This window comes from Amphiura filiformis, chromosome 7, assembly GCF_039555335.1.
Source record: "Amphiura filiformis chromosome 7, Afil_fr2py, whole genome shotgun sequence".
Taxonomy (NCBI): Eukaryota; Metazoa; Echinodermata; class Ophiuroidea; order Amphilepidida; family Amphiuridae; genus Amphiura; species Amphiura filiformis.
The window spans coordinates 16,306,547-16,330,784 of record NC_092634.1 but is presented as its reverse complement, the minus strand read 5'-3'; the positions used below and the strand labels follow the sequence as shown (position 1 = coordinate 16,330,784).

General features: G+C 38.2%; 1 protein-coding gene across 1 annotated transcript in view; it reads left to right on the top strand.

Moving 5' to 3' along the window:
* Positions 1 to 23,525, top strand: part of LOC140157676 (uncharacterized) — a 296,536-nt gene extending 273,011 nt beyond the window's left edge. Inside the window, exons 23-25 of the mRNA XM_072180916.1 lie at positions 20,100 to 20,371; positions 20,996 to 21,062; positions 22,158 to 23,525. Of these exons, the coding sequence (XP_072037017.1) occupies positions 20,100 to 20,371; positions 20,996 to 21,062; positions 22,158 to 23,115 (1,297 nt within the window). The 3' untranslated portion in view covers positions 23,116 to 23,525. The remainder of the gene's footprint in view (positions 1 to 20,099; positions 20,372 to 20,995; positions 21,063 to 22,157) is intronic.
* Positions 23,526 to 24,238: the final 713 nt, after the last annotated feature.

The window sequence follows — 24,238 nt, the reverse complement described above, 5'->3', positions numbered from 1 at the left end:
CAGTGTCACTTGAGTCAAAGAAACAAGTCAGTCAAATCAAGAAACAAGAATTCCCACAAAAGGGAGGTGAGACAGACAAGGTGTGTGAAGAATTTGAACCATTTGTGTTAGAGGGAGTAGTATCAATTGGTGAGAACGGTAGTCCAAAGCCCATTAAGATTGTGCGAGATACATGTTGTGCACGGTCTATGATTCTGGAAGGAACTTTGCCCTTTAATGAGGATAGTTCAGCTGGTAATGCTTTGATCCAGGGTATTGGGATGGAAATACTTAATGTACCTCTCCACAAAATTAACTTGAAATCTGACTTAGTTTCTGGTCCTGTAACCATAGGAGTTAGACATGAATTGCCAGTCAAAGGAGTGTCCATGTTGCTAGGAAATGATCTGGCAGGGGGGAAGGTTTTTCCTGACCCAATAGTCACAGATAAGCCCTGTTTGCAGGATGATAATAGTGAGGAAGAGGAGATATTTCCTGCATGTGCAGTGACACGGGCAATGAGTAAGAGAGCCTCATTAGAAACAATTGAGGACAACCAAATTGATGACTTAGGCTACAATTTGGAAGACACATTTGTGTCAAAGTTGAATGAGAAAGAAGATAAACTTCCTTCTCCTGGGGATAAAAATACCCCTAAAGATGACACAGCCTCTGAGCATGAACAAATTGGGGAAACCATGAAAGACCCATTAAGTCATGACAAGCTGATTCTGGAGCAACAAAATGACCCAGAACTCAAAGAGATCAATCAAAGGGCATTGACCCTAGAAGAAGCAGAACAAAACTCTGTCTGTTTTTACAAACAAGATGATGTGCTAATGAGAAAGTGGCGCCCCCCTGCTGTACCTGCCGATGAAGAGTGGAAGGTAGTGCACCAAATTGTGGTACCAAAAGTATACCACACTGAAGTAATTAACATAGCACATGATAGTCCCATGGCAGGGCATTTGGGTGTTAAGAAAACTCATGATAGAATTCTGAGACATTTCTGGTGGCCCACTCTCAGAAAAGATGTTTCTGAATATTGCAAAACATGTCACATATGCCAAGTAGTAGGGAAGCCAAATCAGAAAATACCTCCTGCTCCATTAAAGCCAATTCCAGCCTTTGATGAACCATTTAGTAGGGTTATTATTGATTGTGTAGGCCCCCTACCAAAGACTAAGTCAGGTAATCAATACCTTCTGACAATTATGTGCGCGTCAACACGCTTTCCTGAAGCCATACCCTTGAGAAATATTAAAGCAGTGACAATAGTGAAAGCTTTAACCAAGTTCTTCACATTTGTGGGGCTCCCCAAGTCCATACAGTCAGACCAAGGATCAAACTTTACTTCTGGAGTATTTCAGCAGGTCATGTATCAATTAGGTATAGAACAGTATACCTCAAGTGCTTACCATCCAGAATCACAAGGTGCACTAGAAAGGTTTCACCAAACATTGAAAAACATGATCAGAACATACTGTTTGGAATTTCAGAGGGACTGGGATGAGGGAGTACACTTGTTGTTGTTTGCTGCTAGGGAAGCTGTTCAGGAAACTTTGGGATTTAGTCCTTTTGAGTTAGTGTTTGGACACACAGTGCGGGCCCTTAAAGTTGTTGAAAGAAAAGTGGCTCAATGAGAAATCAGATATCAATTTGTTGGATTATGTCTCCAATTTTAAGCATAGGCTTAACAGAGTAACTGATATTGCCAAAGAAAACTTGAAACAGTCAGGCCAAAATGAAACAATGGTATGATAAACATGCCAAAGAGAGAGTGTTCAAACCAGGTGACAAAGTTCTAGTACTGTTTCCAATTCCAGGACACCCATTACAAGCCAGATATCATGGCCCATGTGAAGTAGAGTCAAAAGTGGGTGAAGTAGATTATATTATCAAGACTCCTGGTAGACGCAAGAGCAGGCAGTTATGCCACATAAATATGCTCAAAGAGTATGTTGAAAGAAGTGACAGTGGCATTCCAAAACCTGTGTGTACAGTAAAACATGCTGATAATGTAGACAAACATGCCGATGTAGACAAAATCGCCAATGTAGACAAGAGTAAAGATGACAATTCTGATGTCACATTTGACCAGGATAAAGAGCTGGAGCACAAAGAGTATAATGTAAAATTGAACAATTCTGATGTGCTCACTAATTTGGACTCAAAGTTAGGTCATCTTTCTCAAGATCAACAAAGTCAAATTGCAAATTTGATTCACAAATTTGACAATATATTTCCTGATACGCCAAGTAGAACAAATGCTGCATTTCATGATGTAGATGTTGGTGATACAAAACCAATCAAGCAGCATCCTTACAGAGTCAATCCATTGAAAATGGAACATCTCAAAAATGAGATTAATTATATGCTAGACAATGATATCATAGAACCAAGTAGTAGTGAATGGAGTTCACCGTGTATACTTGTTCCCAAGCCTGATGGTTCATACCGATTGGTCGCAGACATGAGAGCTGCAAATGTTCATTCAAAGACAGACTCGTACCCAATTCCAAGAATTGATGATTGCATAGACAAAATTGGGAATGCAAAATTTGTTAGCAAATTTGATCTTTTGAAAGGGTACTGGCAGGTTCCACTCACAGACCGTGCCAAAGAGATTTCTGCTTTTTGTACACCATTTGGTCTTTACCAATACAAAGTTATGCCATTCGGGTTGAAAAATGCGCCAGCAACATTTCAGAGAATGGTGAACCAAATTGTGCAGACATAGAGGGATGTGAAGCGTATGTAGATGATTTGATTGTTTACAGTCAAACTTGGGAACAACACATGGAACAACTCCATCAATTGTTTGAGAAGCTGTCTGAAGTACAATTGACAGTCAATCTGGTAAAAAGTGAGTTTTGCCATGCCACAGTCACATACTTGGGATATGTTGTAGGTCAAGGTCAGGTGAAACCGATCAAAGCCAAAGTTGAAGCAATTGAGCAATACCCCACACCTGTAAACAAGAAGGCACTCATGAGATTTCTAGGAATGGTTGGCTATTATAGAAAGTTCTGTCCAAACTTTTCAGAGATAGCAAGTCCTTTGACTGATTTGTTGAAGAAAGATGCAAAATTCATTTGGTCAGAACAGTGTGAAAATGCTTTTCACAAAGTCAAATCAATACTCATGAGTTCACCAGTACTTACTGCACCTGATTTTCAGAAGCAGTTCAAGTTGACTGTTGATGCCAGTGACATAGGCTGTGGAGGTGTTGTGATGCAAGAGGGTGAAGATCAAATTGACCACCCTATTTGTTACTTTTCAAGGAAATTCAACAAGCACCAGAGAAATTACTCCACAATTGAGAAGGAGTGTCTAGCATTGCTATTAGCATTGCTACATTTTGATGTGTATTTGGGTACCACAGTATACCCTGTGCTTGTTTTCACAGATCACAATCCCTCACCTTCATCAACAGGATGAAGAACAAAAACCAAAGACTGGTGAGGTGGAGTTTGACCTTGCAAGAGTACAATCTGGACATCAAACATATTAAGGAAAAGACAATGTAATGGCTGATGCCCTGTCCAAAATTGCATAAAACCTGACAAACAAAAATTTCCTTTAAAAGTGTAGTTGTGTGTGACAAGTAGTCACTGTGTATGATGATATAAATACTCAAAGTTGATAATATGTTGAAGTTGATGTAAAGAAGAAAACACTTAAGAAAGTTTTCATTACATTCAAACTTTCTTCTTTTTAAGGGGAGGTGTGATGTGCCCTGAGTAATTTAATTTAATTTGATTATTTATCTTTGTTTACAAGCTGAAAGTATGTCATGAGATGGGAAAACCCCTTGTACGTGCAAGATAATGATGTGGAAAGTCGTTTTGGAATTCCCCCAAATTATTGTAAACAAAGTCAGAGCTATGTTTGGAGCTGGGAAAGCCCCAGTTCATTATTGCACCATCAGGAAAACCCCCCAGGAAGTGATGTAATGTCAAAGGTGAATGTGTATAATTAATCTTGGGAAATCCCAAGATTGCAGCAATGTTGTGAAAATGTGATTGAAGTAATGGTTTATTAATAGATGATGGGTTTTTTGCATGAGTACTGATATAAAAAGCTTGAGGCTTTTGTTGGGACTTGACAGAATGCCATGGGAGATTGAAAACTCCACATGTGTGTGATGGTCTTCGTGCTTCAAAAAGAAGTACATTTTAACCAGTTTATATAGCCAATAATTGAGCTAATTTTAATACAGCAACGAAGACAGCGAGCACACAAAAGTGCTCTTCCTCATCAAAGGATTAAAAGTTCTTCTGTCAAATTGCTGGAGTTTGCTGGGATTGTGAAGGCAACACATCTGTCAAAAAACAGCGGAGCTGTGTTAAAGAAACCTGTTCCCTGGAGAAAGAGAGAATGGTGAAAGAAACACCATTTTTGGAGAAAGCAGCGCAAGGAGATACATTCGTGGAGAAAGCAGCGCACGGAGATATATTTGTGGAGATAGCAGCGCAAAGGAGATTGGAGGAAGCATCATCATTTTCGTATGAGGATTTTATGTGCAAGGATTTATAAATGCAAGTGTACGATGGACTTCGCTGATTTTCGCAGAACAAGTGAATAAGGATATATTACATCAGTCGTCCAGAACATTGCAAGAACTCTAGAATCACCAACAAGAAGACCGCTGGTTAAGTACCGATATAATAAAACTGATTGTGTGATTTTATTGTAATTGTTGTTATATGTACCAAGCATACTTTGTTTTCAATTAAAGACTTAGATTGTGTTAGCTTAATCAAACAGTGTATTTGTGTTGTGCATTCGTGTGAGTTCGGGTAAAAGGTGATTTTGGCCTTGAGTCAAGTACGACTCGTAACAAAGCTTTCTCCAACTATTGCGATCTTGGGCAAGCGAAACAATTTTGTTTGGCTGCAACATCCCTTCAGTATTCCCCAGGAGGTGCTGGACATACTGTAAGTACAGTGTGCGCGGCCGTCCCGGTTTCCTCTTCCCATGTGGTGGAATGTAAAGGGCTTTTACAGGCTCATCGTCTTCAAGACGCAGTATATGGCCGAGAAATTTGAGTTGATGAATCTTGACTCTGGCAACCAGTGGAGTGGTGTTGGTCAGATTGTAGATGGTTTCATTTGGAATCCGATCCACACGCTTGATGTTTAACATGAATCTGTAGCAAGATGTTGCAAAGGCATTGATTTTGTTTTCCATGTCCTTGGTGATTACCCATGACTCACACCCGTACAGAAAGACAGTAACGCAAGTTGTCTGAAACAGCTTGATTTTTGTTTCGATTGGCAGGGATGGGCTTCTCCAAAGGCGTTCCAGTTTCCAGAAAGCTGCCCAGGCTAGTGCTTTTTTTTCTTTTTACGTCTCCAGCACTAGAGCCCATCTTGGAACCCAAGTACTTAAAGTCAGTGACATGGTTGATGGTACTACCATAGACTTCAAGTGCTGGTTGGGCGTTACAGTTTGCAGTCATATATTCTGTCTTAGGTGCGCTGATGACAAGGCCTAGATCTGCTGCTGCAGTTGCAGTCCTAGTAAGCTGCGACTGGGCCCGGGCTGTGGAAGATTCCAACAGGGCAATATCATAAGCAAAATCCAGGTCATTCAGCATCCTAGCAGGATACCTGCTTGACCGACGTGGGTAGGTAACAATTCCAGCGTCAATTCCAGAAGTTGATTTCTTCAGAAGGTAATCTACCAAGATAATGAACAGGAATGGCGCTAACACATCACCCTGAAGCACTCCAGTTTTTACTTGGAAAGGCTCTGAGATACTTCCATCAACCATAACGGCACTATTGGAGTCCTTGTAGAGCACCTGGATGGCATTTACCACAACCTTTGGTATTCCATAATGCCGCAGCACTGAAAACATGACGGACCTGTTGATGGAGTCAAAGGCTTTTTTGAAGTCCACAAAAGTGACTGTCAAGGGAAGTTGGTACTCCTTGAAGCCTTCCATGATCCTCCTCAAAATGTGTATTTGCTGAGCACAGCTGCGACCTGATCTAAAGCCAGCCTGGTTGCTTCTCAGAAGAGGATCAATGTGAGGTCGGATCCTGTTCAAAAGGATCTTGTTGTACACTTTTGCGGCAATGGACATAAGCGAAATACCACGGTAGTTTGTCATGAGAGAGAGGTCGCCTTTCTTTGGTAGCGGAATGATGACATTTGTGACCCATTGACGTGGCGGTGTCAGCGTTGAGAATACTTCCATGCAGAATTTGAGAATCATATCAATCATGCTATCCCCTCCTCCCTGAAGTGCTTCAGCAGTTATAGCACAGTCCAATGCTGCTGCCTTGTTGGTCCTCATGGCTGCTATTGCTTTGACTACTTCTTCACGAGTTGGAGGCTCAGTGATGATAGGAAGATCTTCAACAGCTGGTGCAGGAAGTTCTGACGCTGCTGTGCCACTGTCGTTGTTAAGGTGTGAGCTAAAATATTCCTTCCATTCCTCAAGCAGTTCATGGTCACTGTTTGGGGCTGTGCCATCCCTCTGTTTGACTTACACCCCTTTCCTTGAGTTCTTCCCAGAAAGCGAGTGTATGATTTTCCAGGTGGTGGTGTAATTCCCCATCTCGTCGGCCAGCTTCAGGTCTTCCATCTGCTTATTGAGGGTAGCAAGCTCGTCAGATTTATAAGAGTTGTTAAGGCTGGTGTTCAAGTTCCTCCATCTTTCTTTAGCTTGACGAGACTTTGAAGTTTAAGTCTGATGGTTGAATCTGATACCCAACTTGGCAGTCCGCATGGCTCTTGCTTTCCAATAACTTTCTCAGCAACTTCACGAACCGCTGTTTCAAAGGTCTCATACCTCATACAGAGATGGGTGTGGCATCATCCATGCTCAAGACCTGGAATCTGTTTGATAGCTCCAGCTGAAATTCCTCCTTTGTATCAGGATCTTGCAACTTCTTCCAGCTGAATTTTGGTCTCTTGCAAGGTTTTCCTTTGCTTGTTCGCAGACTGGCAGCTAGACGGACGCTCACAATACGGTGATCGGAGTCCACTTCTACTGAGTTGTATGCTCGACAGTTGCGGAGAGAATTTACCCATTTGCTGTTTATTAGAATGTGATCTAACTGTGCATGGGTTGATCCAGCTGGATGGGTCCAAGTCCAGAGACGGTTGCTGGGTTGGGGAATCTCATCTGGGCTGGTCTGAGATTGTACTCCTGGCAAGTGTTGACCAGGCGCTCACCATTGTCATTTGTTGAATCATGGTAGCAGTATGGACCAATGACCCAAGGATGCGAAAGATGACTATCTGCTCCTATTCTGGCATTAAAATCGCCGAGGATGAGATGGATGTTGTGCCTTTTCATACCATCCAGGTGGTCAGATAGTGATGAATAGAATTCCTCCTTGTCAGAAGATGTTGAGCACTCAGTGGGTGCATATACAACAGTGATGCTAAGCTGTGGGTTACCATGGAATGTTACAAATAGTATCCTCTCGGAAACAGCTTCAACACTCTTAAGACATCGGTGAATGTGCTTGGACATGGCCAGACCCACTCCTCCATGTCTTTGCTTGGTAGCCGAACTGAATAATAAAACCCAGTTCCTATCGTCTGACCAAAGTTCGTCAGTCGGGCTTGGTGTAATGAGACGATGTTCTTGAATTCCGGCAATGTCAATACCTGCATCAGCACAGCCCATGAATAGCTGATGGATTTTCCCATGTTGATTAACAGTACGGACATTATAAGTAGATATTACAAGAGGTTTGAAGGTAGACAGGCGACAATAATCAGGGCCAACAGTTCGTGATGGTGTGCCGAGTTCCCGCTGGTCCGTCATGGAGTTAACAGTAGACTGCCGCTCATCTACCCTCGGTATTTTTGAAGATTTGCTTGTAGTTTTCGTAATCGTGGGTTTTGCTGGGAATTATTTAGTCCAGTCCCAACAGCTTTATGGGTGATCAGCCCTGTTTCAGCTTCTTTTCTGGACACACAGCAGCCGAGATCTACCAATATGTAGTAGTTCGCCCCTGATCTGGAACATGTTGGCCAGTGTTGGAAGGTTGACCAATGATGACATGTTCAACACCAGCCTAATGACCGTTGAGAAGTAAGTCTTCCTCTTCCGCTCTTTGGCCCATGATGAAAATTTGAAGCCATTGGGATAGGCTACTCCAATATGAAGAGGATCACTACCGTCCTTGACCCCTTAGAATACTCAGAAAAATGAAGATGGAGCTTGATGCTCATGGCATGAGACCTTGCAAATAAACTAGCCCTACCAGAAAAACAGCACCTGATCTTACCGCACTGTTCTCCAGCAGTTTAAGGACAAAGTCCGGCCGGAACATAACTCACAAGTGCTCTTGAAAGACCTGGTATTAAACCTAACCTAACAAATGCCATGAACACCAAGATATGAGTAACTAGAATTGTGAGGAGAAAGAACGGAGCAATATCTCATCATGATTGTGTCGCTGGCTGTACTGTCTACATCGTTACAGTAGCAAAAACAAATGGCCAAGACATTTGAACATACTGGCCGTTGAACCTGATGGTTTCCTCCGCCCTAAAGCTGGCATGTTCAGCAACTGAGCTAGGGAGGTAGAGGGAGCTCATGCCCTCACTCTGGTAAAATACCAGCCCGCACCTGGGAGCACCCAAAGGGAAATCCAACACCAGAAACAGCATGTTAAACGCTGATTCTTTGCAGCCAGGGTTGCAGGTGTTGACAAAGGTAATTTTCAGCTCCCCGACACTGCAGCAGTGTCAAATAATAATGTCAAATTAGGAATATCAAGATTAAGACTAAGAGAAATTATGATTGTTTATTCAAGGATTAATACCTATTGTTGCATAGTGTCATAATACAAAAAAAGTTACATAGGATCTGGCCTAGCCCGGTCATATCTTGCTTCATTGTACAAATGGCGACAAGAAGCAAGCCGTTTCGTCATAGATGTAACAGGATTAAGTACCATGATAGCGATAGGTGAATACAATTTAGTGTATCGACCTACACCATTAGCGCCAATCTGGCTTGAAACGTATGGGGCCGGGACAACTTATCGAATTTATTAAAAAGTGGGTCATTTTGCCGAAAGGTGAGAGGACGCGCCCCCTTGCCCCCCTGCCCCCGGGGATTGACGCCCATGCGGGCCATGCCCCACAATGAACGTACGCTGAAACTCTGCATTGAGTCATTAATTATCAAAGAATATGCAAACGACCTGGATCGAAAGTCTATAAAATTTCACATTATGCTGACATCACTCACACCTGTACTTACGGTGAGTATCTTTGAAAAGAGGGGTATTGTGTTTAATCTATGACTGCACACATACACCGACATGTCAGGTGATGAGTGCAGCCTTCTTGTAGTAGAGGAAAATACATTCAAAAATTTTATTCACCTATTGCTATGGTACATAAATCCTGTAACATCATCACTACTTTTACGGCGAATAGGCAAGTATGGGGTAGACAAAAATGTGATAACATGGGATCATTCCATGTAAAGATGGGATGAATTCCCTTCTTGCCACTTATCTGAAGGCTTTATAATAATGTATTTCTGAGCTATTTACAAAATCTGCTGTTACCATGGATCAGGTTCTATGTAAATGAACAAAGAAATAGATGCTGCACATTTTTCATCGACACAGTTACAATCGTGGTATCAGAGTACTCAGAATAATGATCTCGATAGTGGCAATAATAATGCTGCAAATCTTTATTAAAGATACTTCAAGTTTTTCGCAAAACTTGTCCTTAAACATGTTAAATGTAATACAGGAAGAAAATTCACATGGCATCGTAAAAGAATTCTTATTTAAGTGATCCTTTTATTCTGAGCCATTGAAAGGCAAACCTTTTTTGACTAATCTTTGAAATTCATACAGCATTCTAGCACCATGTCGTTTTTAAAAATCACTTAACTTTCTATTACTAAGCTTACTATCAACAGCAAATTTCGTTTAAATTTTGGATACGCATTACTTGCTAACACATTAGATGAATAATGTTTTATATTTAAAACTGTATTAAAATGGGAATAAGTGTTTCCTGATATCTTTTATGACTACACGAACCTGGTGCATGGTTTTCAGTGCTCCACACTTGACAAAAATTAATTGGTTAAAATTCTTCTATATTCAATGTTAAGTTATTGTTTGCGTATCTTTTCTTTTAATGATTGACAAAAATAGCGTAGAGCGTCCAATTGCAACACAATTATTTTATATTTGACATTTAATACTTATGAAAATATAATTATGATATTTAAAAGAACTAAAATGTAATTACAATGTACATGTATTATTAATGTATATTTTTTCTTTCACCTACATCATAGTCTCAAACATTCATCTACTTGATGGTGATAATTCAAACGAAGGTCTAGTTACGGTATTTCGTGACAACGAATGGGTACCAATTTGTCACAGAAACTCTGAGGAATGGGGTATCTCTGAGGCAATGGTAGTATGTCGCCAGCTTGGATTCTCTAGCATAGGAGCTAAGCCCTTCAGTTATCCAAACCCATCCGAATATGTAACGGAAGAAGATGTATACGTTATCATGTGTTCTGGTTCTGAAAATACATTAAATGAATGCAGATGGATACCATGGCTGGATTTGTACAGCTCCTACAGTTATAGTGTCTCTTACGGATTTGCAGGAGTAATATGTCGTAAGAATATTGTATAGTATGAAAATAGTATAAACGAAAACAAAGTGATGGATAAATTGTACATCACTCCTACGATAAACTACATCTGAGATAAATAAAGATGAGACATTTTAGTAGACGTTGGGGAATTCCTAAACCCAACTTGAGTCTGCTTATTTCAACGTGAGATGTTCTTGTATTTTTATCATATGACCCTTTAAACATCCATCAAGATGTTCCCATCAGTACGAGGGCAACTAAGCTCACTTCCGGTAATTTGACCGTCGTGACCTTTGCTGTTACGTAACAAAATGATCAAAATAAGGCGGCAGATACGGTTTTGGAAAACACTCAAAAAATGGAATATCGAATATGCTTGACCATTTCTCGCTTGACCATTTCTCGTAATCATGCTTGACCATAGGTGACCAATGTCACCAGGAAATAATTCCTTTGTTTGGCTATATCTCAAAATAAATATTTCCGAGTTCCGAACATTATGTATTTGAATGGGGCTTCAACTTCGTCAATGCTTCTGTTTTCCTTGTTTTGTGCCAAATGTTTCATTCCAAAAATACCAAATGACAGCTTGAATGATTATCCCTCACTTTTAAGCGCTGGGACCACTGAATGGAACTTAAAGTGCATTAGTCAAAATAATCGTACTTTATACCGCCTATAGCATCTAAAGCAATGCACTCAATTTATTATCACTATCATAATTATTAATAAGACATTTTCTGTGTTTCTCACATCCCTGTTATTAGCAAACTGTGAACCGTCGTGTTTTAACGGAGGTACGTGTGTAGGTCCGAGAAATTGCAATTGCTCTAATGGATATACTGGACAAAGATGTCATACAGGCGAGTATAGAACAGTACTTAGTTGTTTGGGTTTAAGGCATGCAGTATTTTTTTTTGGTCGCCCTTTGTTTGGCGGCCCCGGGGTATTAAATTCCACTGGCACCAAATTGGGGCAATCTGAAGAAGATGTTATAACTAATTACATTATCCCTAAAAAGGGCGGACAACAGATAAAGCAAAATCATCATGTGATGCAATCACATCAAAATGTCGTTTTAAGATCAAAATCAAAATTTCAGTTTACAATTTCATTACCATGTTTACATGAGCCATTCTCTGAGCTCTATTTTGCTGAAACCCCCACCATAATTTGACTTATTGTTCCCGAGAGATGGCCATTTTGGTGTTGCTCAGAACAATAAAATACAAAGGATGTTGAATACTATTATTGGGTGTATCTCAAAATCAATATTCCCAACATACGACTCATTTTGCTTGATCACATCACATATTACTCTAGAAAGGATGTATACGATTAGCTTAAGTCATTTGGGTGTACACACAAGCGTTAAGCAAACCGGATGAAAAACCTTAAAGGAATTTGCACCATTCGCAGGACGACGGTTAATTTCATATTGTATTGACTTGTGAACACGATCAGTCTTTCACTCTTGCACTCTCCTCTGATCTTCCATGGGGTTTTTTCAGAGTAGGGTGCAAAGCGACTTTAAGGGGGGAAAATTTGACGAAAATGGTAAAATATTGTCAAAACAGGCATACAATAAAAATCCGACAATCAGCATCCTACAGCTGGGGGAAATGTGAGCCAATAATTATATTCCCCCACTTGGTTACGCCGCTGTATCTTCCCCCTTTCCTGTCTCTAAGTCACAAGCTCTTCTATTTCCTTAACCTTTTCTTCTTTGTTCATTGAGTTTCATTCATTTATTTATTGCAATTCATTGTGCAATCAAATAAAGTGTCGTATTCGTATCTCATGTTCATTGCTCTGTTAGATTCTTACTTTTTTGAAATTTCGTTTCAAATCTTTTAGATTGGCAAAAACCAGTAATTGAACACTTGTTTACGAATATAACAGTCAACACTGATCTAGACTTACCTTCCGCTGTTGTCACATGGAATGACACCATTGTAGTCACTGATAATTCTGGTAACGTCACACTGACGTCGAACTATGATCCTGGAAATACCTTCCTTATTGGTGTTACTGATGTGGTGTATACTGCGGTTGACTCAAGCGACAATATACAAACCGCCATTTTTATTGTAACCGTAGAAGGTAATTACAGTATATTTAAAGGGTATTTCGTGATTCACAGCCTCATCCCCCCACTTTTCTCACAAAAAAGTTGAGATTTTTATACCACCGGAAACCTCTGGCTACATAATGTTTATATACCAAAAATTTCTTGCAGATTAATTCGTTTAGCAAAATATAACAAATTGTCAAATTTGAATTTCATTCTGGTATACCAGAACGAAATTACAACAGTGGCCTATGGAGCAGTGTCATACACATAATCATGCATAACTCGCAAACGCAAAATCGGAATCAACTGAAATTTTGGGAATGAGCTTTTTCGTGGATTAGCTACTAAAAAATGTCATAAAAAGAGGATGCTAAGATCACGAATTCCTCCTTTAATGATATCTTACACAAATGTAAATAATCTGCCTCAATATGTTTAAAGAATTGCTTCTACAAATTGACGTCTCTCATGGTCAATGAATTATTGAAATGATGAAAATATCACGTACTTTAAAGACGAAGTGATATTCTAGAATTCCCATTTGAAATTTCGTTTCAAATCTTTTAGATTGGCAAAAACCAGAAATCGAACACTGGTTTACCAATATAACAGTCAACACTGATCCAGGCTTACCTTCCGCTGTTGTCACATGGAAAGACACCATTGCAGCCACTGATAATTCTGGTAACGTTACACTGACATCAAACTATGAATCCGGAGATACGTTCTTTATGGGTAATACTGATGTGGTGTATACAGCAACTGACTTAAGCGGCAACGTTCAAACCGTCATTTTTACCGTGATCGTAAAAGGTAAAATTCTGATTTAGCATTTGTTTCTACAAGTATAATATTATTATTCTAAAAGAAAATTCACTCTCTATGGCAAACATCTTGAGTATACGAATCGATGTCTTTCATGATCATTGACCAAATTATGTTATGTAATTTGCTTCAAACATTCAGATTGGAGACGGCCAATTATCCAGCACAAGTTAACCAATATAACAGTCAACAATGATCCTGGTTTACCTTCTGCCGTTGTTACTTGGAATGACAACATTGTAGCTACTGATAATTCTGGGAATGTAACAGTGACGTCAAGCTCTCACCCTATGGATACATTCCCTATTGGCAACACCGAGGTGGTATATACTGCGACAGACCCAAGCGGCAATTGTGAAAACGTCACATTTATTGTGACTGTATATGGTAACTCCGACCAGGATTGCTTTTAAAATAATATATATATAAGATAAAGGGTTATGGTAAAATTATGTTGGAAACTGTAACTCCATGCAGAAAATAATTTGTTATTTCGGTTCTTGAATTTTTTTTCTAATGGAGAGCAATCAATATATTGACGACTAGACCTTTAACTTTCTTTTAGTGTGTAATTGGGTCAATGATCAGTTACTGAAACATCTTAATGGTGAAATTCTGCAAAGTGTCAATGCTAAAAATCCCAGCATTTTTCTTAAAAAGTAAGACCTTCAAGGGCATTAGCAAAGAGGTGGGAAGGCATTTACGTGCATGGGGTGCGTCGCACTCCCTTCCTGGCTACGTTGACGGTGATGGTACTTACCTGCCAATATCATGAATAGGCACAAGAGGGAAAGCGTACTACAAAGGACAAAGAAATACAACTAAAGTAGTATGCCAACCATAAAACCTGCAATAGTAACAAATAATTATCCAAACCACAGGGCAAGTAAACAAAAGTTGACAAACATAAATGATACAACCAACATTTTGAACAGATATACAGCCCTTCATCAAGGACAAAACGACAGAAGATATATAACAGCATTAATTGAAACTACATGCAGATAGCAAGCACCAAATACAACAATATTAATTGAAGCAAAATATTCAAGTACAGACCTAAAAAAAAGTTACGTGTCTACAAAACAAGAGATAAGTTAATTGCTACTAGTGTTACATTAAATGAACACGATAACCTGATCTACGGTAAGATACTATTAACTTAGTTTACATTGGCAACAATATGGCAATAGAAGACCAGGGGCAAAGGGGATTAGTACTAATGTTACAAATTCAAACAACTTGAACAGCAGCAAGAGCAACAACAATCATGATATATTTGATTTTGTTTCATTTTCAGCTGCATGCCCGATGAGTCTTGCTACCGTTAAATCTCAAAATCTATCTTGGCCTTTAACGCCTGCTGAAAACCAATCAGTTCCTTCCAGTGAAAGATGCGATGTAAATACCGAGAAACGTGAGATTAAAATCCTAAACTGTTGTAGAACTGTTTTTGAATGGGGAAAACATTACGTTAGTTAGGCAACAAAATGTCGACAATGTGTGTAGTGACTTTTATCCAAGGAAAGATGACGTAAATATTGAACAAAAATCATCAGCAACCCGGGTACACTGGCGGTGCGTTGTTAAGTCTCTCACAAAATAGTGATTTACAAGATTGCGATTTGCCATCGCATGTTTCACATATCGCACATTATGATCCATCTTTATCCAGAATATCTTACATGTGAGCAGTTGGTGGACATTTTACGCCATTGCCGCATTTTCCTGTTCAGTGAAAACTTTAGAAATGTAGCAAAATTCAATTGAATAATTCTATTTAATCCTGGAATCTACACATTAGTATTACCCTTCTCATTGCAGGTGGCGAAGGCATAGCGCTACGTATTTGCAAACCTGACGAAAAGTGGGGGGCTATTTGGTTGAATGCAACCTTTGAAGGATGTGGGAATGAAGACGAACCCGATTTACATGAACTAGCTGAGGTAATTTATATATATATATTGTACATTATAACTAAGTCTTATAAAGGTACTGAAACTATTAGAGGCTCAATGGTTGATATAGAGACTGGTGGAAGTAGTAACATTAAGTGCTCTGGGGCAACTTTGCAGCAATATAATATTGGTCTCAAGATGCCTATATGCTAATACGTTGTATAAAACTTTATGATTTTACACCATGCTCCATAATTAACTAAATATTTCCTGCTTCTAATAGGTGTTTTATATACAACATGTTGTGTCATTGAAAATATGAGTACAATGTTTTGCTTGTTTTTTACCTTGTATATGATAGACTGCAGTTGTAGAAAGCAATGTTGTCAATGTAGCTGAGGCACTGAATAGTGTTACACAGGACTTAGAGAGCTTGACAGCGAGTAGTATTGAAGATGTAGCTGCAACTTTTCAAAGTATTGTAGACGTCGGATCTGCTGAACCAGAGGTACTACAGAGGCTCCCGAAGATTTTAATATGGGTGGGGGGGGTAGCCTGGTCCGAAACGCGAAACGCTGAAGGGGCGGGTGCGGGAAGGGGTGTCCCCCTCCCGCGCGAAGCTTTTGAAAGGCATACATTTTTAAATGATTTCTACCTTACATTTTGAATTATACCTAAAATTATTAATATTACCTTCAAATCATAAATTTTATCTTAAATTTGTAAATTTTAATTTTTGAAAATTTGTAAATTGTGCCCTTCACCTAAATTATTGTACAATAACTACAATCATATAAACACGAGATACAATAACAATACAATCGCAGTGTTACAATTGATGGACATTTCTCGGAATTTTAAAGTTTAATAAAATATATCCATGATCACTTTTATGTATTACTCTTTCCAACCCTTGTTCTTTTCGTATCACTCCACACTGGAGCATACACTTACTACTACATATTCGTTTGTGTATGGTTTTGTATTGGACACAAATATGTTCATCCTAGGTAACCACTGATAAACAGTATCCTACCAATTATTGAAGTCCACCACGAGATTTTATACAGTTCTACTGACTCAAGTACTCATTGTTGTTTAATATACAGCTTACAAAAGCAGTTGTAGGGATTGTTGATAATCTTGTTGAAGCTGTAATTAAGCAAACGACAACTGAAAATCATACGAAGAAAGATCCGAAGACAGTTGATATTTTGAGAGCATTTGAAGACCAGGTTATCAGGAGTGCTTCAACAAGACAACAAGTTGATGTTGTAAAACCCAACTTGATTCTGAAAACAACAACTATAAAGCCGAGGGACAATTCTAATACACCAGTGAAGTTTGCAGTACGTAGCATTAGTGAGAGTGGTAATGATTTTGGAGAGGATGCTCTGTTCCAACTTGAAGAAGACAGCACATCTTCTCAGAAAGACACCAGAACATCCGTGTCCCTCCCTGCAGCACTCTTCAATTCAACCACAAATGGTAAGAATATTTCTAACCATAATTGGTGAATATGGTGAAAATGGTAATGATGATGATGATGATGATGATGATGATGATGATGATGATGATGATGATGATGATGATGATGATGATGATGATTAGATAGTGAATTATGATGGTTGTATTTTTTGTTATTTACAGAGACAATTGAGTCAGTATTGTTGTTCATAACAGCGATGCATTATTTCCAAGTAATAGGACAAACAAAACTCTGAGTGGTGATATAATAGCTGCAATTGTAACGGGTTCCAACAATGTCAATAATTTAGTGGAACCAGTAGCTCTAGAATTCACCGTAAGTCAATGTAGTGTAACGGTTTCGCAATAAATGCTGAGGCAAAAATAAAGTGAAGACGGATGTAGAAAACTCACTTTCATGAAAACACCCTCACTCTATAAAGCGTCAGTCTTTTAACGTTGTTATCGAAAACGTTGTCAACATTTCCATTTGACCTCGTCTTCGAGTACAAATATTTCATATTACACAGATTGCAGCATTGTAAAATCTTAGTTAGAATTACTATGAAATATACAGTTTTTTCCCTGCAAAATGCAGTTAAAGGTCCCGCATTCAGTAGTGATTTGCTCATCCGAACGATCATAAAAATCATCAAACTTCAGAAGTGCTAACATAGCCTGCTAGTGGTCCAGCCGAAACCCGTATATTTAAGACAAAATAAGACATTAACATATGGATCTGCAATTTATATACTGACAGTATATATATTAATTTCAACTTCGTCGATACTGCTGTTTTTTGCCAAATATTTAATTTCAACAATGCCAAATGACAATTTGAATGGCTTATCCTTCACATTTAAGCAATTTGTAAACAATTTTAATTTCTGTACACTTTCGCTGGGATCACTGAATGGGTCTTTAAATTACCTACCCCGAATCGTATTTAGATAATGCATCATTTCCTTCCTTATTCATACAATTAATTTGTATGCAGGTGAAAGGAGAAAAACCAACATGCGTATATTGGGATTTTAACATTCTTGACTGGTCTCAAAATGGATGTGAATTTGTAGAATCAATAAGAAATAAAGTGACATGTCATTGTTATCACCTGACGAATTTTGCTGTACTTGTGGTAAGTTATGATGGATATGTTGCAAGTTTAACATTATGGGTTCCTTATCCTGCTCCTTAACTAAATGACGTGCCTCATATAGCCGAGCCCCGCTATTCATCATTATACTGGAATTATTGTACTTATTCGATTATTTATAAAATAATTGATATAAGTATAAGTAGGGTAAAGTAAAGTACTTCTAGGGTCATAAGAAATCAGGACATTGTTGCAAACTATTCCTTATTTAAATTTTTATAACGATTCAATCATTTTGAGTGGACTTATAATGCTTGATGGAATAAAGAGAAAATGTACTATTTTCAGTCGGTTATCGCTACGAAAGATAAAAGGTAACTTTCTCAACCCACGTTATTTGTAAAACGTGAAAGTGTTGACAAAAATGGCGATCAATAACATATATATTTAGGCTATGATAAAAAACCCTTTCTCATGAGAGTGCTGTCGAAAGCAACTAATTGTAGTGGACCGAGTACTGATTCTTGCCTTTTACGAGCTCCGAAAAGACACGCTCCCATTCAAACGACAATTGAAACCCCAACTTGAATTATGAATAATCGTAGAATGAGCCGATAATCAGGTTTGTTGAATTTAAACATAATTTAAATTGTTGCAGGATTCAGCTATTCAGAACTAATAATTGTTTTCACAATATTGCAACATAAAAAGAAGGATGATGTATTTACGCGCATTTTGATACCCCATTTGTCCAATTTCGTTCAATATTGACAATACGGCAGTGTTTTGAAAGAAAAATACCCCAATTTAAAAGTTGCAGTTATTTGTATTGATTGAAGTAAGCGTGAAGATAATGGCGGGCTTTACGTGTTTACAGTGCTGGAATTATAACCATTGATGGCTGTAAACTGCAACTTTTAAATTCGGGTATCTTTCTGTAAAGGCACTACTGTGTTGTTAATATTGAACAACATTTGACGAATGGGGTATCAAAATGCGGGTAAATAAATCATGCTTCTCTCTATGTTGAAATATTGTGAAAACAATTATTAGTTCTGAATCTATAGCCGTATTTATAACAGCTGAGTTACTTTTTGAGCAAACTTTATATCAAACTCGTTGGAACCCTAAAAACTGTTGTCAATTCCATTCAAGCAATTATATTAGTTTTGCATAGTTTGATGTTTTGTACATCATGTTTTTTGCTCTTGCAGGATGTAACATACGAGAAATCTCACGTTGTTCTTGATGTTGTAAGCAAACTTGGATGTGGTATATCGATGTGTTCTCTGCTGATAACATTGATCATATTTATATCGTTCAGGTATAGTCTAATTACTGTACTATTAGTATTTTCTTTTTGAATTGATAAGTTTACTCTTTCTGGGCATATTGTGCAAAATCTTCTGAAAGATGGTTAATGTTTGCATTTGCACTGACCGGGTTATATTGCCCTTTTTAAAAATAGCCATATTATAACATTTGCTGAGGAAGACGCCCTCACTGAATTTTTAAAATTCCTTTTTACACGATTAAATTGTACTTTATTAAACCAATATACCCTGCAAAAATCAAGACTCTAAGTGTTGTTTAGTTTTGTCAAAATCCGTGATTTTGAATTCAAGGCTGATTCAGCGCTTTATTATTACGATTCGAACGCATACACGATGTTCATAACCAGTACGTCACGGCGTGCGGGACGGTGATATACACAACAAAGGGTCGGTATGTTGGCGACATGTGCGCTGGTAGTAAATTCCAATTTTCTTTGCTTTGCCGTAGTTGTTCGGCTCAAAAATAAAAGGATATATCTGACAGTAAAAGCTAACATTTTATGGCAAAGAAATGCTAATCTATTTTGTTTGCAAATGTTATAATATTGCTTTAATCAATTATAATAATGTCGAAAATGTTTCTCGTTCTTGAGATTACTGTACAGACTACGGTCCCAAGGGCTTTTAATACTCTACATATTATAAAACAATGTTTGTGATTGTTACCATCATATCAAAAGTTCATCTATATTAGTATCAAGTATTAGTATTATTATTAGTATAAAGTATTTTCTCTTTCACCTGAAGCCCTTCCCGCAAAACCTTTAGTAAAGTTTTTTTTTTCTCTCACAACCATTACTATCAGGCAACTACGGTCCGGCAGAAACGCCATATCCCGCAAAATTCTCATGCAATTCTGTATGGCTTTGTTCTTGTTATACTTCGTGTTTCTGGTTGGTATTGATCGCGTATCACATCGTGGTGGTTGTATCTTTGTAGCGGCTTTATTACATTTTCTGACTCTTGCGAGTCTCTCATGGATGGGCGTTGAGGCATATCACATGTATCTTAATGTGGTGAAGGTTTTCGATGCGATCCCGGAACATTTCCTTCTTAAGGCATCCCTTGTTGCATGGGGTGAGTTAACAATTTACTTTTTTCTGCATGACTACTCCTATATAATATTTTTTCGAAGCCTGACTGATCCAAAACGATCGCTAAGTTTCCATATATTTTGTATTGACTAATGTACACAAAATCGTGCCAAATGCAATCTCGCTGATCAACCAAGATTCGAACCTGTGCTCTTTGATTTATTGTTCCGATACCACTAAATGGTTAAGTCCCGGGTTAGGTCAACAAGGCTTAGAATAATTATGAGCCCAGAGGTAAAATTTCCAAAAGGCGTGTCAAAAATTGCTTTCCCCCACCTTTCTCCCCGACAAAAAATCTTTTTCCCCACCCTTTGCACATGCTTAATGTTTGCATCCCCAATTTGAAAAACCTAGAATAGTCTTTCTGTACGGTTTTTAGAGCATTAAACAGGAAACCCCGCTTGGCCAGTTCTCCACAGAAGAACTGACAACACACCTGTTACTTTGATGACAGACAGAACAGAATTTATATACATGGATAAATATTAACCATGACTAATTTCACCAAGGAACTTGAACCAAAAGTGGGGCTTAAAGGCAATCTATCATCACGCAATTTTTTCTTCATTAACTTTTTTTTAATCTTTATTGCTTACATTGTCAATAGGATTTCCATTCCTGGTGTCAGTGATATCTCTAGGAGCGGGAATAAGTTATTATGATCACATGCAATAGTAGGTATAGCTAAAATAATTTAAAAGTTCAACAACAAAACGTAATTTGTAACTATTACTATGCTTTATACGTACAACATTTGAGAGATTCGGAGTTGTAAGGGCTCGCCTCTATTTATAATAAATTTCGTGGCGCACACTAATAAGTCATATTGGAAAATCGCAATATGTACATTGTTTGATTTCTGCCAGGGCGGGTGCAGAATTTGCAAAATTGTTAAATTACAGAACGCTGACAGGTTCAAAGTGGCTATAGAGTATGCTAAATTCAGTTCAAGGAAAAAGTGGCACATAAGGATGTACATTTCTTTATAAATCCAAAATTTATTATTTATTATTTATTAAATAGTTTCAAGACCGATATTTCAATTTTGCGCGAGCTAACGAGAACAAAACAAGCATTTATGTCATGAATTACATACTGCAGTTACTGTCCGTTTTCCTATACACAATACACAGTGCTCTCACCATTGACGCGTAACCTCTACATATAGTGTATATTAGAAGTATAGGATATTTCCTAGTTAACGTCACTGTGTGAAAAATAACCGGCCAATATTTAAAGTATTCTCTGAAATTCTAGAAAATATTGTTTTGTAACATGTCCTAAATGTTTAGCTAATTTAGGTGTTTGGAAATATTCGCACTTTTGTGTTTTAGGAAGGATATGTAAACATCAGATAACACCAAAAAATATGAAGAAATTATTTCCAAACCGTGTTAAGTCAACAACCATTATATGTTTCTCATTTTCAAGAATGCTGGTTAACAATAAGAAGACTATTGTCTCATTTCGTGAACAAAGGCCCACATAGTATTGTTACCTTGCGTTTACTTTATAATCGTTCACCCAACTGAAACTATAATACCAGCTCATTGCACAGGTAAAACAGAAACATGTGTAGTGTGGATTTAACCAGAGAAGATCTGATTTAATCAGTTGAGCTGTTTTCATTGAGTGTTATCTTGGTTTAATAGCATTTAATGGGGTTTAAGTCCTGCAAAGGTCGTGGTGAATTCTACTGTAGACATGACTGCATCAAGCATGACCAGTATTAACTTGTTGTTACCTTGAATATTTTCTTTTCTTTATAGCTGTTTCGTAGCAACGGGGCCGCAATTGTACTACGGGCTCGTCCTACCCATCGCCACAATCTTGTTGTATAACACGATTACATTCGCCCTCGTCATGCGGCGTCTACTCAAAGCCAATCTTGGTGGTACCGTACAGCAGAAGTCGAAAGCTGGCCAGATTTCTCGGAGGCTCCTGAACGCGTTCGCTATATCTGTCCTAATGGGACTCACTTGGGTGTTTGGATTTTTTGCTATCGAAGGCGCGAAATTTGCCTTTTCTCTCATATTCTGCTTGTTCAACTCATTCCAAGGTGTCGTTGTCTTTGTCTTGTTTTGTGTCCGTCAAGAAGATGTCAAGGCAGCGTTACGTCAATTTATCGGATCCATTTTCAATTTGCCTGAACGTACTGCAACATCAATAACAGCAAGTACTGGTGTAATGTCAACAACCTCTGGGCCGAAGTATGAAGATGTCAGTTTCAGCTTGACAAATATGCCATCTCCAACATGTCCAAGTTCAACAGAAAATCCAACGTACGGTTGCAAAGAAGAAAAAGATGTCAATTGTGAAGAAGCGACAGCACACCAAAGTGACAACGTCTCGAAATCGCCAGCTGTTAGCGAAGCAGTGGATTACGGAAACACCTCCTTTGGCCATCAAGGACATCCATCGTCAGGAATTGATGAGGGAGTGGATTATGAAAACATGCTTTCCAGCTACCAAGATAACCCAGATGATGAAGCTGAAATAAGCCCCACGGTTGTATCTCCATTAGAGGGCATCGTCGCAACTGAGAAGATATCTCAAGTGGTTGCTACACCTGATGTGATCATCGGTACGGATCAACCAAGTTGGGTTCTTGATAACCCGTCCTTGACGAGTCCTCAGATGGAATCCTCTGAAATCATCACAGTTGCTGTCGCAATACACGTAGATCCCAACCAATCAGATATTACGTCAATACAAGCGACTGAGTAAAATGACGAGATTGCACTAAGGGTATCCTTCATTAAGCCGAATACTTCATGTCTAAAATACAAAAAAGTGTCTTGTACGAAGGAATGATATCTTGAAAACACTAGCATTGTAGAAAAGCATGCAAAAAATTTAAAGGCTGATTTTAGGTAATCATATATAATTATTGTAGATTTATATACACAAAATGCTAAATATTTTGCGCACAAAAAGTATCCAAACACTTAAAACAAAAGTAATGTCAATAGCATTGTAGAAAATCATTCTAAAAATTTAAAGGCTGATTTTAGGTAATCATATGTAATAAATGTAGATTTATAATTATATGCAAAATGCTAAATATTTTTGCGCACAAAAAGTATCCAAACACCTAAATCTAAATTACAAATTAAACGTGATATAGATATAGAGAATTTTGCTTTTCGACACGTCGAGACTTCATTTCACTAATTAAGCTATACGCATGTGAATGACAAAAGGTGGAGTGTCAAAAGTGACAAATTAGGATATTTCCTCCTTCAAGGCGATTTCCGCTGCCTATTGTCACGGGTTCAATCCAGCTTGACAGATTTCTCTAGGCAGGTATATCCGGAGTTTTTACTCTGGTATATGCATGTTATGTTTCCATTTGTAAAATCATGTTTAATTCTGCTAATGTGCGATGCGTAATTCTTCTTTCCCCTGTATATGTTTTAACCTAAATATCTGAAGTCATATTGATGTGTTTCACTTAATAATCTCATATCAAGAACTATTCAGCGTTGTAGGCACTACATCTGTGCCAAATTTGGTGTATTTCCTATCAAAGAATGCAGAATTTTTCCAATATATTGCACAATACGGTGATAAAGCATCCATGTGTTATGATGCTTTTGCGCTGTAAATTACACAAATGCAGTTTTCGCCCATTTTCAGTAATGTCACGCCAAAACAAATCAAGCTATTTACATGAAAGTCGCATAATAAGTACGAGACATATGTACCATTAAAATTAGATACACTGTTAACTACGTATTTTTAATACTTTTTTCAAACACGGTATAGATCATTCTGGGACACCATGTGCTTACACATTTACATTTACTGCACAGTACTTATGTAACCAATTTACTAGATACTAGTATAT